Source organism: Solea senegalensis, linkage group LG21, assembly GCF_019176455.1.
Source record: "Solea senegalensis isolate Sse05_10M linkage group LG21, IFAPA_SoseM_1, whole genome shotgun sequence".
Lineage (NCBI taxonomy): Eukaryota > Metazoa > Chordata > Actinopteri > Pleuronectiformes > Soleidae > Solea > Solea senegalensis.
The window spans coordinates 19,154,766-19,168,987 of NC_058040.1; the positions used below are offsets into that span (position 1 = coordinate 19,154,766).

Sequence of the window (14,222 nt, forward strand, 5' to 3'; positions counted from 1 at the left end):
CTCGTGGTGTCGTCGCGTTCTTCTGTCAGTGGCAGCTGTGACCTTTGACCTGTCTCAATCAAGTTGAAATCCCACAGTAGTAAACAGATGATTGTTTGAAATGATTCTGATCTGCAGTTGTTTGGATCATAGACAGACAGATGACGTCATAAGTGTTGATATTATTGCTGCTTTAATGCAAAACACAGTAAAAGTCTTTAACACACTTCAAGTCAAATCTAGTTTAACTAACGTGAACTCACTTTTTAAAGACGACAAACTGCTGCGTCACAATAAGTTTGTGACAACTGTTGCTGCCTGTGTGTGTGTCTTTGACCGTGTGTGTGTGTGTGTGTGAGACGAGTGATGACCCGTCTGTTTCCTGTAGTCATGACTCAGCACTATGTTAGAATCACACCAGTCATTCTGTGTGTCGGAATGACTGGTGTGTGTGTGTGTGTGTGTGTGTGTCGATTGATGATTGAACAAATTCAACAGTGTGTGGAATTTGGATTCACACGTTCATCAGGATGAATTAGAGCAAGAGGACGTTTTAACTGAAGGTCGACTCCTGTGGGTTTTTATGGCTGACACTGGTTTCTTTAGCCAGTTCTGACCAAATCTAACTTCACATTCATATGTATATGTATATACTGTATGTATATGTACATGTATAATATACATGTACATATACATATATATAATCTGCTGGTTAATCGGTCTAAATCTTATTGTTTTTCTTCAGCTGAGTTGATCTTAAAAAGCATGACTTTAGATTCAGCTGCTGTACAGAAAGCGTCTGCTTCTTCTTCTTCTTCTGCTTCTTCTTCTTCTTCTTCACGCTTCACTGAGTTCACTCTCACGAAAACACCAGAGCATTCTGGGAAATCTGTCAGAGAGAAGCCATAGTCATAAAACGGCACCATACAAAATATAAATAAACCTGCTCACTCAGTGCAGTTTAAAGTGGTTGTAGTTTAGAGATCAACCAGAAGATGGCGATCACGTATCATTACATTATAGTTAAGTAAGTGATCATGCGTCGAATCTCAAGAATTCTTTTTATAACGTTATCATTTTAAAAGATCAGATAATAATTAATAATGGACAGTATTATCATTAAAAAGATTAAAACTGTGACCTTTAACCTCTTTATTTGACCTGTTGTAAACATCTGCACCCTGAATGACAATAAGATGAAACATCATGACAAATGCATGATAATAATAATAATATTACAGTTGTGTAGTATTGTGTGTTTGTTGTTTGTTTGTCGACGCAGAAAACTTTCAAATAATTTACAGAGAAATGAGCTGAAACCATGTGATCACAGTTTCATGTTCACTGCAGACACACAAACATGACAACATCGACCTCAACAACCTCCACACTGATCAATAACACGACTTCAGTGACGACCGCTCATTTCTGACCATCACTCACACGCACTCACGCACACACACACACACACACATGCACACACGCACACACACACATGCACGCTGTCATTAATGGATCTTTTGTTGTTTAACTCGTGCGGTTTCACGTTGTCTCTTTAAATCAGGACGTGGAGAATAAAGTGCACATGCAGACACTTGTGTTCACGTCAATGATTTATGCTAATGTTACATTTAAAGAATCTTAATTGCTAATTAGCGGATTAACCTTTGATCAGTTTTTACAACTAAATATGTAAAGAAATGAATATAATAAAACCACGACAGAAGAACAAAAGAAAAAACACATGAAATAAAATGTCCTTTCTCAATAATCCTAACATGAAATGATGAGAATGATAAAAACAGGTCAATAAAGTTTGTCTTGAATGGCTCAGAGTAAAATCTCCTTTCTTTAAACGTCGTGAACAAACGTGAAAAATGACCTGATCAAAGATTTATGAGCTGTATTTTAGTCTGACAGGATCTTCAGTGGTATTTAAAGGTTAAGTGATCTCAAGGCTCCGTTGACCAAACTAAAGGCCATTTGTTCATCGTAGAATGAATCATGTGTGCGGAACATCAGCAGCCACACGACCTAAACTTTAACCTTCATCTTAACCTTAATCATACGTTCAAAAACCTGCTGTTAAACATCACAGGTATTAATTAGTGCTGTCAAACGATTCAAATATTGAATCGTGATTAACCGCATTAATGTCATCGTTAACTGGTGATTCATCGCACATTTGTATCTATTCTAAATGTCTCTTGATTTCTTCATTTTAATGCTGTTATCAACATAGAAAAGTGGATCTGCTTGCTTTGTGCAGATGTTTTTTTATTGAGAGTGTAAAGGAGGTAAGGGACGACAGCTGATTCCAAGATGGTGTGTCGGTCAGGACACATGAAGGACAGAGGGACGGTATCACTTCTATGCAGTGGGCTTTATTTCGACACTCGCGCGTACGTACACACACTCACGCACACAGTTCTTCGTTCGTTCACTTATACACTGGAATGTCAATAAAAAGCACACGTCAAAAACACAGGTAAGCTCTCAGGTGCATACAGTCTCCACAGGAAAGAGGAAAGAACTGTTCATCAATCGTGGCTGTTATTATTTCTTAACTACGTAAAGTGCTGCTGTTCTCTCTGTATTTAAAGTTAAACTTCAAACTTTCCTTTTTGATAAAGCTTATAGTTAGAGCTGGTTCAGGGAAACCTGGACCAGCTCTTAGTTATGCTGCTATAGAACTAAACTGCTGGGGGATTTTCCTGTGGTACACGCACATTCACTCTCTCACACTCAGGATATGATTATGACTTTTTATATGTCATTAACCTTGTCTCTTTCTCTCCCTAGTTTGTGTCCTTCCTTCCTTCCCTCTCTCTCTCTCTGTATTCTCATCTTGCAGGTTGCAGGATCCAGATCCAGTTTTTGAGGCTATCCATATCATACATATCATCACCATTATTATTGTGCCATAATTAAAAAGTCGATATCATCAATCATGTATGTTATGATTTGGTGCTATACAAATACAAATAAAATTGAATTGACTTGAATTGAATTGAATTGAATTGAATTGAATTGCATTGCATTGAATTGAATTGAATTGAATTGAATTGTTCTCTCTTTCCATAGCAGCAGGAAAGAGAGAACAATTCAAAATAATAGCCTTTTATATAGCCGTCCCCAAATGTGCATGGCACATTTGCATCAAATAAAAGTCAGCCTTAGAGGGTCTAGAGATTGAAGGAGGATCTTCCTCTTCGGATGGGAGAGCCGGTAACATCACTAACCAGGCTACTCGCCGCGTGAAGATGTGTCCTTTGATGTTGACATCAGCCGATCGAATGCAACCATCATCACTTCGATGGACCCTGACTACACGCCCACTGGCCACTGGGCCCGTGGTACCTGTGGCTCCACCAGCATGATGACTGCCTTGTCTGGAGGTTCAGGAGGAGAGGACTGCCATTTCTGTCTTGTCTGAAGACCAGGTAGGTATTCTCTTCGGGACTAGAATTGATCGGCCAGGACCTGGGAATGTCGCCAGCGTCTTCAGCTCAAGATCTCTGTCTCCGGGTACACCACCTGAGGGAGCGAACCATCTGGCCACCCCATGAGCAAACTGTTTGGTGTCACAGGATCAATGTCAGCTATGTCAGCTGATACGTAGCCTAATGGTTTTGAGTTCCAGAGGAGCACTGTGAGTAGCACAGTGAACCTCTTTGGTCGCTGTCCTCAAGTAAGCTACGGCTCTCTAAGCTTGTTCTGAAGCGTCTGCAAAAATGTGCACTCAGGGAGTCTCTCTCCCAGTGACAACTGAGACCCAGGGTCGACCCTTGAGGGTTGGCCTTGTCTTGTGCCAACCACAGGTCTAGGCTCGGCGATCGGGCCTCTTGTGGCAGGTGATTCAGAACACTTTTTGCAGGCCCACTGCCGCAGCTCGAAGCCTGCTGAAGACAGAAGTTCTCTAAGGCACTCTACCAGCTGCTTGGCTTCTCTGGGGTACACACACTCTGTAGGCAATTGTCAACGTAGAAGCAAAAGTCGACGGAGAACCTCAGGATGTCTTCAGGCTGGCAATGATCGGTAACATGGTGCTGCAGTAGTGCATAAGTGGCACAGGGGCTGCAGGTAGTACTGAAGGGCAGGACCTGCCACTCAAATACTCTGGGGGGCTCATCTACTTTCAAGTCACGCCACAACCTCAGTAGAGGTCGATCTTCAGGAAGGAGGCGGACCTGATGAAACATCCCCTTGATGTCTCCACTTACTGTGATGGAATACTCTCGGAACCTCAGCAAGACGCCCACCAAAGAAGCTCGAAGGGTGGGACCAGGTAATAGGTACTGGTTCAGAGTTTGCCCAAGATATTGGTGAGAACAGTTGAAGACGAGCCGATTCTTCCCATTGTGAGCGACTAGGTGATGGGGAATGTACCAACACTCTTCAGGTGATGAGCTTCTGCATGTCTGCTTTGTAGATCGCTGCTCGTTCAGGATCTTTCATGAGTCGCCGCTCCTTACTCCGCAGATGAGCCATGACTGACTCCTTAGGTTCAATTCAATTCAATTCAATTCAATTCAATTCAATTCAATTCAATTTTATTTGTATAGCGCCAAATCATAACATACATGATCTCAGGTCTGTACATAGACAACATCAAAGAGAGCAGAGAAACACAACAGTTCACACAATGAGCAAACACTAGGCATCAGTGGAGAGAAAAAACTCCCTCTTAACAGAAGAAGAAATCTCTGACAGAACCAGGCTCAGAGATGTGCGGTCATCTGCCTCGACCGGTTGGGGTGAAAGGAAAATGGGGACAGAGGAGAGGTGGGGGACAGAAAGGGGGGAGAGAAAGGACAAGAGGGGGATGAGGTAGAGACAGAAGAGAGCGAGAGACCAGCAGCAGATACACAACAACTGTATCAAGTTACAAGTTTATACAGTCAATGACATCAACTTTTAATTATAGCACAATAATAATGGTGATGATACGGGTTGCCTCGAAAACTGGATCTTGATTGAGAGAGAGAGAGAGAGGGAAGGAAGGAAAGACACAAACTAGGGAAAGAGACAAGGTTAATAACATATAAAAAGTCATAATCATATCCTGAGTGTGAGAGAGTGAATGTGCGTGCACCACAGGAAAATCCCCCAGCAGTTAAGTTCTATAGCAGCAGAACTAAGAGATGGTCCAGGTTTCCCTGAACCAGCTCTAACTATAAGCTTTATCAAAAAGGAAAGTTTTAAGTTTAACTTTAAATACAGAAAGAGTGTCCGCCTTAGGTGCTTGCATTGGAGGCATAGCTGCATGGCGTAGCAGTGGTGTAGCATACCTCCTCACTCCGTCGACCTCGGTGCGGACTGTCTTGGCGTCCAACAATGCAACTGCTTGTTGGTCTTGTTTAGACCGAGTCACTTCTCTTTCTCTTTCTCTACAGCTCATCCATCTGTGGTGGGAGGGAGGTAAAGAGACACTGCACATATGGCAGGTATGTGGAGGCTACGGAGGTGGTTATACTTCCTCTGAAGTTGCTCTATGAGGTAAGTGTGCTGAGCTAAGCTAAGATGACTAGCTGTAAAGGCACCGTCGATCTTATAAAGACCTTAGGGTTTGCAGCTGGAGAAACATGGAAGGATATCTTATGTCCATGGAGCGCCTGGATGTCCTGACGGACTGTTCGCAGAGGAAGATCCTGTGGAGCCCCCTTTATTCCCAGTTTTGGCTGCATCTGGTAACAGCATGGACCGCTCTGAACCATCATCCAGCAGACGAAGGTGCTGAGGCTATGCCCTTCATGATGTAGAAGCAATGGAACGACCTCCAACATGACCCGACTGTTGACTCTAGGTCGGTTGAGACAGAGAGAGTCAGAGGCAGAGCTAGTCAGGCAGCTCTCTTCCTTCCTTACAGTCTCCTTATTGCTTCTCTCAGGCCTCTGGTTTATCTCATGAAGGGCTATGAGGTGTTTCCCTTGGCAAATGCTGCAGGGTTTCTTCAGAGTGCACTGGGCTGCTTGGTGGTTATGTGCACAGCGCTAGCACCGCTTGTCAACTTGAATCCACTCCTTGAGCTGCTCCTTAGAGAGTTTGGCGGCCTCACTGCACTGACTAAGGTAATGTTCGTCACTCGCACAGTACGCACAGTACGCACAGTAAGCCTTCCTTGGAGGTATCCTCTTTGCAGGACTGAGTGTGGAGACGTCCTCCTAAGCGTCTTCCTCAGACAGCAGTGAACGGGATTGGGCCGGAATGTTGCATCACAGGCTCCTAGAGGTCTGTAGCTGCTGTGGCTTGAAGCTGAGTTAGCAGGCCATTACATATCCTCCCTCAGTGAACGGGCTACATCGATTAGCTCTTTCATTTCCTTCCGTGCCTCGTGGAGTTCCTTTAAGGTGGATTGGAATACCTGTTGGGATTGTAGTACCTTCGCATTCTCTTGCTCGATGGCTCTGATGTCAGGATGGAGGGAGGGGTCTCTGTAAGAGCTCCACTGGGATGAGGTGGGAGCTTCAGGTAGCATCTCTGTGGCTAGGTTTCTCCTCTGGAAGCGACCTGAGGCTAGCTGAGGTGTCTCGTAGTGAGCAGCATCCCTAGGGAAACCACCAAATGCAGGCTGAGTTGAGTAAGGGTGACTCAAATCTACTGGACCATACTGTGGGAGGAAAGCAGCCTGCTCTGGGAGAGGGGGAGATTCTCGAGGACAATCTCTAATGTAGTCCACATCATAATCCTGAAGCCAGGTAGGTCGACATGTGGGTCTCACATCAGCGAGGGGCTCTTCATCTGACTGGATCTTGAAAGCTGTATCCAGGTGGAAGGACCAATGTAAAGAAGGTAAAGGACTACAGCTGATTCGGGTAGATGAGCTGCGGCGTCCAAGATGGTGTGTCGCTCAGGACACAAGAAGGAGACCAGTATCACTTCTATGCAGTGGGCTTTATTTTGACACTCGTGTGTACGTATACACACTCACACACACAGTTCATTCACTTATACACTGGAGTGTTAATAAAAAGCACACGTCCCAAACACACGTGGCTGAAAGAGGGCTATGGCACTTCAAAATAATAGTCTTTTATACATGGACAATATCTCTGTCACCAGGGAGACGGTGAAGACCTGAAACACACGAACAAACATATGGATGAATTTACACATTAATACATGAACACATGAACACATGAAGATGATTCTGCTGTTCTTTTTCATTCGTAGAGAAAAATGAGCCGAATACGAGGCTTCTCTGTGGACGACGATGATGACTGAGTTTAAAAAGTCGTGACCAAGAGGAGGATTTTACAAGGAACAGGTGGCACATCGATGTTCGTGATAATGAAGTGATTCATGGGCCAATTATGAATTTCTGCAGGGAAATCAAAGGGAGAGCAGGGAAACTGGGAAAGGAAAGAACCGATACGATACAATTCACACAGGATCAAGTCCGTTACAATGAGGTTAGTATGATTGTGTCACAGTAATCACACACAAGTGAGGAACAGCAGCTCAATGGATGTTTCTGCTTTTGATCCAAAATTAGCCTAAAGTTAGATAATACAAGAAAGAAAGAAAGAAAACAGAGAAGAAGAACACGTGTTAAAATTCACACTGCATCAAATCATAGTGTTCCACTTTAAAATGTTAATGTGTTGTTTTAATGTGTGTCCAATCACAACAATGTTTTCAATGGATTTTGTTTTGAACTCTCACTCAGCAACTCAGTGGCTCGTGCAGTGACCTCGTCCTCCGTTGGAGGGCGCACTCATCCACAGCTCCCACTCCAAACATCTCACTCCCTGAGAGTCACGTCCGTGGAGAGTGGGAGAGTCTTTAACTAAAGTGCGGATTCAAGTGGGAACGTTTGCGTCAGAAAATCCGTGAAAAACGCACCGGAACTTCAAAAGAAAACAAAAAACAAAACAAGAAAACAGAGGGTCTGCGCGCGCGCGAGAGAGCGAGAGAGCGAGAGCAAGAGGGAGACAGAGGGAGAGGGAGAGACCCACACACACACACAGAGGGAGAGGGGAGCGGAAGAGAGGCAGAATCACAGGAAAGCGAGTCTGTGTTTGCGCGTTACGCTGTTTTTAGCTCGTGCGTAAAAGGCGCGAATCAAACTAACGCGCTGCTCGTGTTCTCGTTTTTTTCCTCGCCTTGATGTGTTTGTGAATGTGTGTGTGTGTGTGTGTGTGTGAGTGTGTGTGCAGTCCGATGATCAGACTGGACGTGAATCGGACTGAAGACAAAGATCGGACTGTGCTCCGTGGATCTGCTTTTCCTCTGGAAATCACCGCGACTCCGTGTTTGTGACGCGCAGGAGAATCGGGGAGAAACCCCGTGTTCACCCTCATCTTCATCACCTTCGTCACCGCTGCTGTGATTTGGTTACAGTCGCGTGCAGCTGCTCTTTCTCCTCATTCCGTCTCGTGTCTTTTAGTTTTCTGTTATTTTTCGAAAATGCGGAGGAAACTTTTTGAGGATGAAGAGGATCAGCGGAGTCTTCCTCTGGCTCCTCATCAGCAGCACGTCTGCTGGCTTTTGTCTCAGTAAATGTTGCGGAGTGAGCGGACACGAGCCCGGACCTGGATTATGATGACTGTGCACTGATGAAGATGAAGATGAAGAGTGTGTCTGTCGCTCACGGTCTGTAGTTTATTCCGCTGATTGTGTGAATGATTCAAACACGGAGCCTCGTGCTGCTGTGACGCCGTGAACCTCCGCCCTCAGCCCGGCTGTGAACCGGAGCCTGGACTCGCTGTGAGTGAGTGTGTGTGTGCGTGTGTGACACTGTGTGTGTGCGTGCGTGAGAGAGCGAGTAGCAGACAGACAGACAGACAGACAGACAGACACCCATCATGGAGGAGTGGAGACAATGTGGCCGCTGGTTGATCGACTGTAAAGTTCTGCCTCAGAACCACCGGGTGGTGTGGCCCTCAGCGGTCGTGTTCGATTTAGCTCAGGCTCTCAGAGACGGAGTTCTTCTGTGCCAGATGTTACACAACCTGTCACCGGGATCCGTGGACCTGAAGGAGATCAACTTCAGACCTCAGATGTCACAGGTCAGTCACCTCAGGTCTCTCTATCTCTCTCTGTGTGAGTGAGTGAGTGGATGAATGATCAGTTTTCATCCTCTCACTGCTGGATGTTTCACTCTGAGCTGATGCTCAAACATTCATGTCATAACAAGCCCAGTGTGTTCCTTCAGCGCAGTAACAGCTACTGTGTGATCACACTGTGGCACTGTTCCATTCAGTTTCTGCTCAGGTGAAGTGGGTGTGGCACAGTTCCATTCAAATTCTGCTCAGGTGAAGTCGGTGTGGCACAGTTCCATTCAGCTTCCACAGTAGGTGGAGAATGTGGTGTTGGAAGGAAACTGCAATGATGTTGATGTGGAAATGTTCTGGACACTAGTTTTGTGGTGTTGTTGTTGTTTGATCCTCCGGCCACCAGGTAGCAGCTGCTTTTTGACTCCAAACAAACCATATTTTCTTTATGTTTGCAGTAAAATAGAATGAGCAGATTCAGGTTTAGTGGTGTCTGTGGACCTGGTTCCATGGGGGTTTCTGTCATATTTACGTATGAATGAGTGATGAGTGAAGTGTTTACGCTAAAATTTCTGCTTTTATTTCCTCTGTGTTGTGATAAATACGTGATGATGATGGATTTTGGACGTTTTTTATTCCGTAACATAATTTGTTACCACATGAACTTTGACCTCAGCTTCAGACTGTGGGCGGGTCAGTTTATGACCACTTCAATGAAAGGTTTTCAACAACATTACATTACGTTTTGTGTGAGGACAGCTGGAGTGGACAGTTTGAAGGGAAACGTTTCGGAAGTGAATTCTCCTGCTGTTGTTGAGGAGTTCCAGGGTAACCTCTGGGTGAGCAGGTGGGCGTGGCCTCAGTGCAGAGCTGGACAAATGAAAGCTTCACAGTCAAGGAAGTTTTCTCTGCTGTGAGTGAAACTAAGAATAAGTGCCTGTGTGTATTTTTAGACTGGGAGGAAACACAAGTCTACTTTGTGGTTTGATTAGAGGTTTGGACAGAAGACGTCGTCCCACCACACTCTTCCTTCATTCCTGGAAAACTCTCTGCAGCCATTTCAGCTCTTTCACATTTCCAACACCAACACGAGGAAACGCCGGGTGCCACAGGAAGTTTGTATAACCACAGAGCGCTGCAGCCAGGACAGCACAGACTTTACTCAGTCTACAGTATGTCACTGAGTCTACAGTATGTCACTGAGTCTACGGTATGTTACTGAGTCTGCAGTATGTCACTGAGTCTACGGTATGTCACTGTGTGTCTACAGTATGTTACTGTGTCTGCAGTATGTCACTGAGTCTGCAGTATGTGTGTCTACAGTATGTCACTGAGTCTACAGTATGTCACTGGAGGCAGTATGTTACTGACTGACTGTCTGCAGTATGTCACTGAGTCTGCAGTATGTCACTGAGTCTACAGTATGTCACTGAGTCTACAGTATGTCCACTGTCTACAGTATGTTACTACATGTTACTGTGTTACAGTATGTCACTGAGTCTGAGTCTACATGTCACTGAGTCTGCATGTCACTGTGTGTCTACAGAGTCTACACACAGTTATGTCACTGAGTCTACAGTATGTCAATCTACTGTATGTCTACAGTATGTACTGTGTCTACAGTATGTCACTGTCAGTATGTACTGAGTCTACAGTATGTCACTGTGTTCAGTATGTTACTGTGTCTACAGTATGTTACTGAGTCTACAGTCGTCACTGAGTCTACAGTATGTCACTGAGTCTACAGTATGTTACTGAGTCTACAGTATGTTACTGTGTCTACAGTATGTCACTGTGTGTCTACAGCATGTCATGTCACTGAGTCTACAGTATGTCACTGAGTCTACAGTATGTCACTGAGTCTGCAGTATGTCACTGTGTGTCTATGTCACATGTCACTGAGTCTACAGTATGTCACTGAGTCTACAGTATGTTACCGAGTTCAGCAGTAATGTCACCGAGCCCATGTCACCGACTGGTCTGCGTATGTCACTGAGTCTCATGTCTACAGTATGTCACTGAGTCTACAGTATGTCACTGAGTCTACAGTATGTCACTGAGTCTACAGTATGTCACTGAGTCTACAGTATGTCACTGGGCAGAGACACAAGCAGAGACAGTAGGAAAAACTGTTGTAGATGTTGATGAAGATGATGTTGATAATCTAAAGACATTTATTGATGATAAACAGTTTTATTGTTTGCAGAGACAAAAGAAGCAAAGTGAAAACATGATGTCATAATCAGATGTGAGTCATTTATCAGCTGCTTCTCACCTCCATGATCACAGAGTTCACTGTGATCCTCCCTCTAATCCCAGTCCTGAGAGGGATGGAGGGAGGGGAGTGAGAGTGAGAGTGAGAGAGAGAGAGAGAGGGAGGGGAGTCCTCGCTGATAAATAGTGTTACAGCAGATTGTGGCAGCAGAGCAGTGGTTTGTGTGTGTGTGTGATTGATGATGATGAAAAGGTCAGAACACTAAACTTCTCATCACACATCGTGCAGCTATGGACTGACTTCTGTGTGAGTGAATGCGTTAATGTTGTGTGACCTTTGACCTGTGGCCTGCAGCACAGCTGAGCTGTGAGTGAAAGTGTAAAGTCCATCCCACACGACAGGATAATTAGCCTTCATCAAATATCAACAACATGTGTGATCACAAATCCCTGTGTGGTCCTAGTCTGGACTGGATCGTCTGATCAGTGCTTTCTCAAGATTAAAAAAAGAAAATCCAGAAAATCACATAAAACCAAAACTTTAAATTATTTTGCAATTCATTGAGTTCTTCTAAGTTCTTGGTGGAGAACCCTTGTTGGCAGTGCAGAGGTCAGAGGTCAGACGTTCACCAGGTGTGCAAACATCTCAGGAGGAGTTTTGGACCACTCCTCTTTGCAGATCCTCTCTAAGTCCTTCAGGTTTTAAAGGTTTTGCTATTGAAGCTTCAGCTCCCTCCACAGATTTTCTATAGACTGTAGGTCCAGATCCTGGCTCGGCCTCTCCATGACCTGGATGTGCTTCATCTGAAGCCAGCCCTTCTTTATGAGCCATCCCCGACCCATTTTAAGAGAAGGAGTTTGTCACCCAGATTTCACTTGTACAAGGCTCCATCTATCTTTCCCTGATGCGTGAAGTTCACTCTGTCCCTTGTAAGCAGAGACACCCTCAAAGTTTTAATGCTTCCCACCTCCATTCTGACAGTGGGGATGATGTTCCTGGGGGTCATCAGCCTGAATTCAAGTCTTGTCTTTAGGAATAAATAGCAGCCAGTCCCGCCTTGTGCAGGCCTTACAGTCTTATGTCTTTGTCATGGTCCGGCCTTGTGCAGGCTCACAGTCTTGTCTTGTCATGGTCCGCCTTGTGCAGGCTCCGTCTTGTCTTGTAGTGGTCCGCCTTGCATCTACAGTCTTGTCTTGTCATGGTCATGCCTTGTGCAGGTCTACAGTCTTGTCTTGTAGTGGTCCGGCCTTGTGCAGGTCTACAGTCTTGTCTTGTAATGGTCTGGTTTTGTTGTTGCTGCATCACATGAGATGTAGCAGTGGTGAACTGAGAGGATTCCAGCACAAATGTCTGTGTGTGTGTGTGTGAGATATTGTACTACCTGAATCTGCTGAGCTCGCTGCCTCCTGCTGGTCCTCTCTTCTCTCCTCTCTCCTTTCTTCTCTCTCCTCTCTTCTATCTCCTTACTCTCCTCTCTTCTCTCCTCTCTCCTTTCTTCTCTCTCTCCTCTTCTCTCTTCTCTCCTCTCTCCTTCTCTTCTCTCTCCTCTCTCTCTCTCTTTCTTCTCTCTCTCCTCTCTCTTCCCTTCTCCTCTCTCCTCTCCTCTCCTCTCCCTTCTTCACAGTTTGTGTCATGTTTCTGTTTTACACACACAAACATAAGGAAAACTAAACTAAAGTTGTGTTTATTTTCACACATTCATTTTCAGCTACAACAAGCAAATAAACAAAGATCATCATTTTCTTTATCGTTCTTTCTTCTTGTTTGTTGGTGGTTTCTTTAGTTCAGCGCTAAAGACTAAAGTATGACCGTGAGCTGAAAGGCAGCGTCGTCGTCCTCCTGCTGTGATGAGAGTAATTGCCGCTGCAGTTGTTTAGCGCTTCTTCAGGAAAGTGCCAGCGTTTCAAAAAGACATTTTATTTGAAGTCTTGTGAACATGGAAACAACTGCACGCCACACACACACATGAAGATTCTCAGAGGGAGAAATGGTGTTGTCTGTGATTCTGGTGACACTGTGTCGTGTGTGGACTCTGGTTAAATGGCAGTGAACGCTCTGTGTCACTGAACTCTGCAGGGTTTGAAATCAGATCACAGTGAGTGGATGAACCGGAAAATGACATGGTGAATGCCAGCCCTCCCACCATTCGGGGGGGGGGGTCTTCCTCCCCCTCTGGAGTAATTTAATCTCCATGTTTGGTCTCCTGTTGACCTCTGTGACCTCTGTGCCTGTGGGTGCAGGTTATTTGGCTAATGGAGCTCGTTAGAGACGCGGCGTCCTGAGCGGCACAGCTGGGACGGAGCCACTGACAGATAATGGGATTGACGAGGAGTGAACGGCTCCAGACTTGTGCTCTCTAACCATTTGTTCGTCGTAATCTTTTCCTCTTAAGGTCAGCGAATCCTTTTTATCTGTAACTTTTCATATTCATGACCTAAAACATCTATGGAGGGAGAAAAAGCTCTGTGTAAATGTCAAGATATGAGGTTTTCAGAAGAGTGAAGAAGCACTGAGCCACCAGGGGGCGACTCTCCTGCTATTTTGAATAGAAGTCTATGATAACATGAGCTCAGTCTCTGGTAATAAAGTAAGACACACATGAGTGAACACCTGTGTGATTGACAGTTGCTGTCAGCCAATAGGAGCCTGGTTTCAGGTTACAACCGTGAACGTCCGGTTTCATAAACTGTGATTTTTCTGGTTCTTAAATGTGAATATTTTCTGCTTTCTTTGCTCCATAAACACAGAGAAATCATTCAAGTCCAGACGTTTGAGCACGTCATCGTTTCCACGTTTGACAAACACTGATCAACATTTTCTGAATGAATGAAGAAAATCAACAGATAACAGAGTTTCAAAACTGAAAGTCCATGTTTCCTTCATCAAAGAACCCTGTTGTTTTTATAATAATATGATATTGAAGGTGTTTTCAGTGAGAGAATGTGTCAGAATTCACTGTCCAGCTCAGGGTCAGGGGTCAGGGGTCACCTCAAGGGGTTGTCTCCTTTTGATAAAATAGAAGTGTTAGTATA

General features: G+C 44.8%; 1 protein-coding gene across 2 annotated transcripts; it reads left to right on the forward strand.

The window, feature by feature from the left end:
- The first annotated feature begins 7,919 nt into the window (after positions 1–7,919).
- LOC122758423 (guanine nucleotide exchange factor VAV2-like) lies at positions 7,920–13,487 on the forward strand. Of its 2 annotated transcripts, none has more exons than XM_044012606.1 (2): positions 7,920–8,990; positions 13,431–13,487. In XM_044012606.1, the coding sequence occupies exons 1-2, from the start codon at positions 8,787–8,789 to the stop codon at positions 13,470–13,472; spliced, it is 246 nt and encodes an 81-aa protein (XP_043868541.1). In that variant the 5' UTR covers positions 7,920–8,786; the 3' UTR covers positions 13,473–13,487. The 2 variants fall into 2 exon arrangements, with proteins under 2 accessions (XP_043868541.1, XP_043868542.1); XM_044012607.1 differs by lacking the exon at positions 13,431–13,487 and adding an exon at positions 9,929–10,199.
- The last annotated feature ends 735 nt before the right edge of the window (positions 13,488–14,222 follow it).

Bases quoted from the DNA above. Each gene is read 5' to 3' on its own strand.
- LOC122758423 (XM_044012606.1), top strand. From the start codon at position 8,787: ATGGAGGAGTGGAGACAATGTGGCCGCTGGTTGATCGACTGTAAAGTT. The intron at 8,991-13,430 runs GTCAGTCACCTC...CTGTGGGTGCAG, and splicing joins TCAGACCTCAGATGTCACAG to GTTATTTGGCTAATGGAGCT.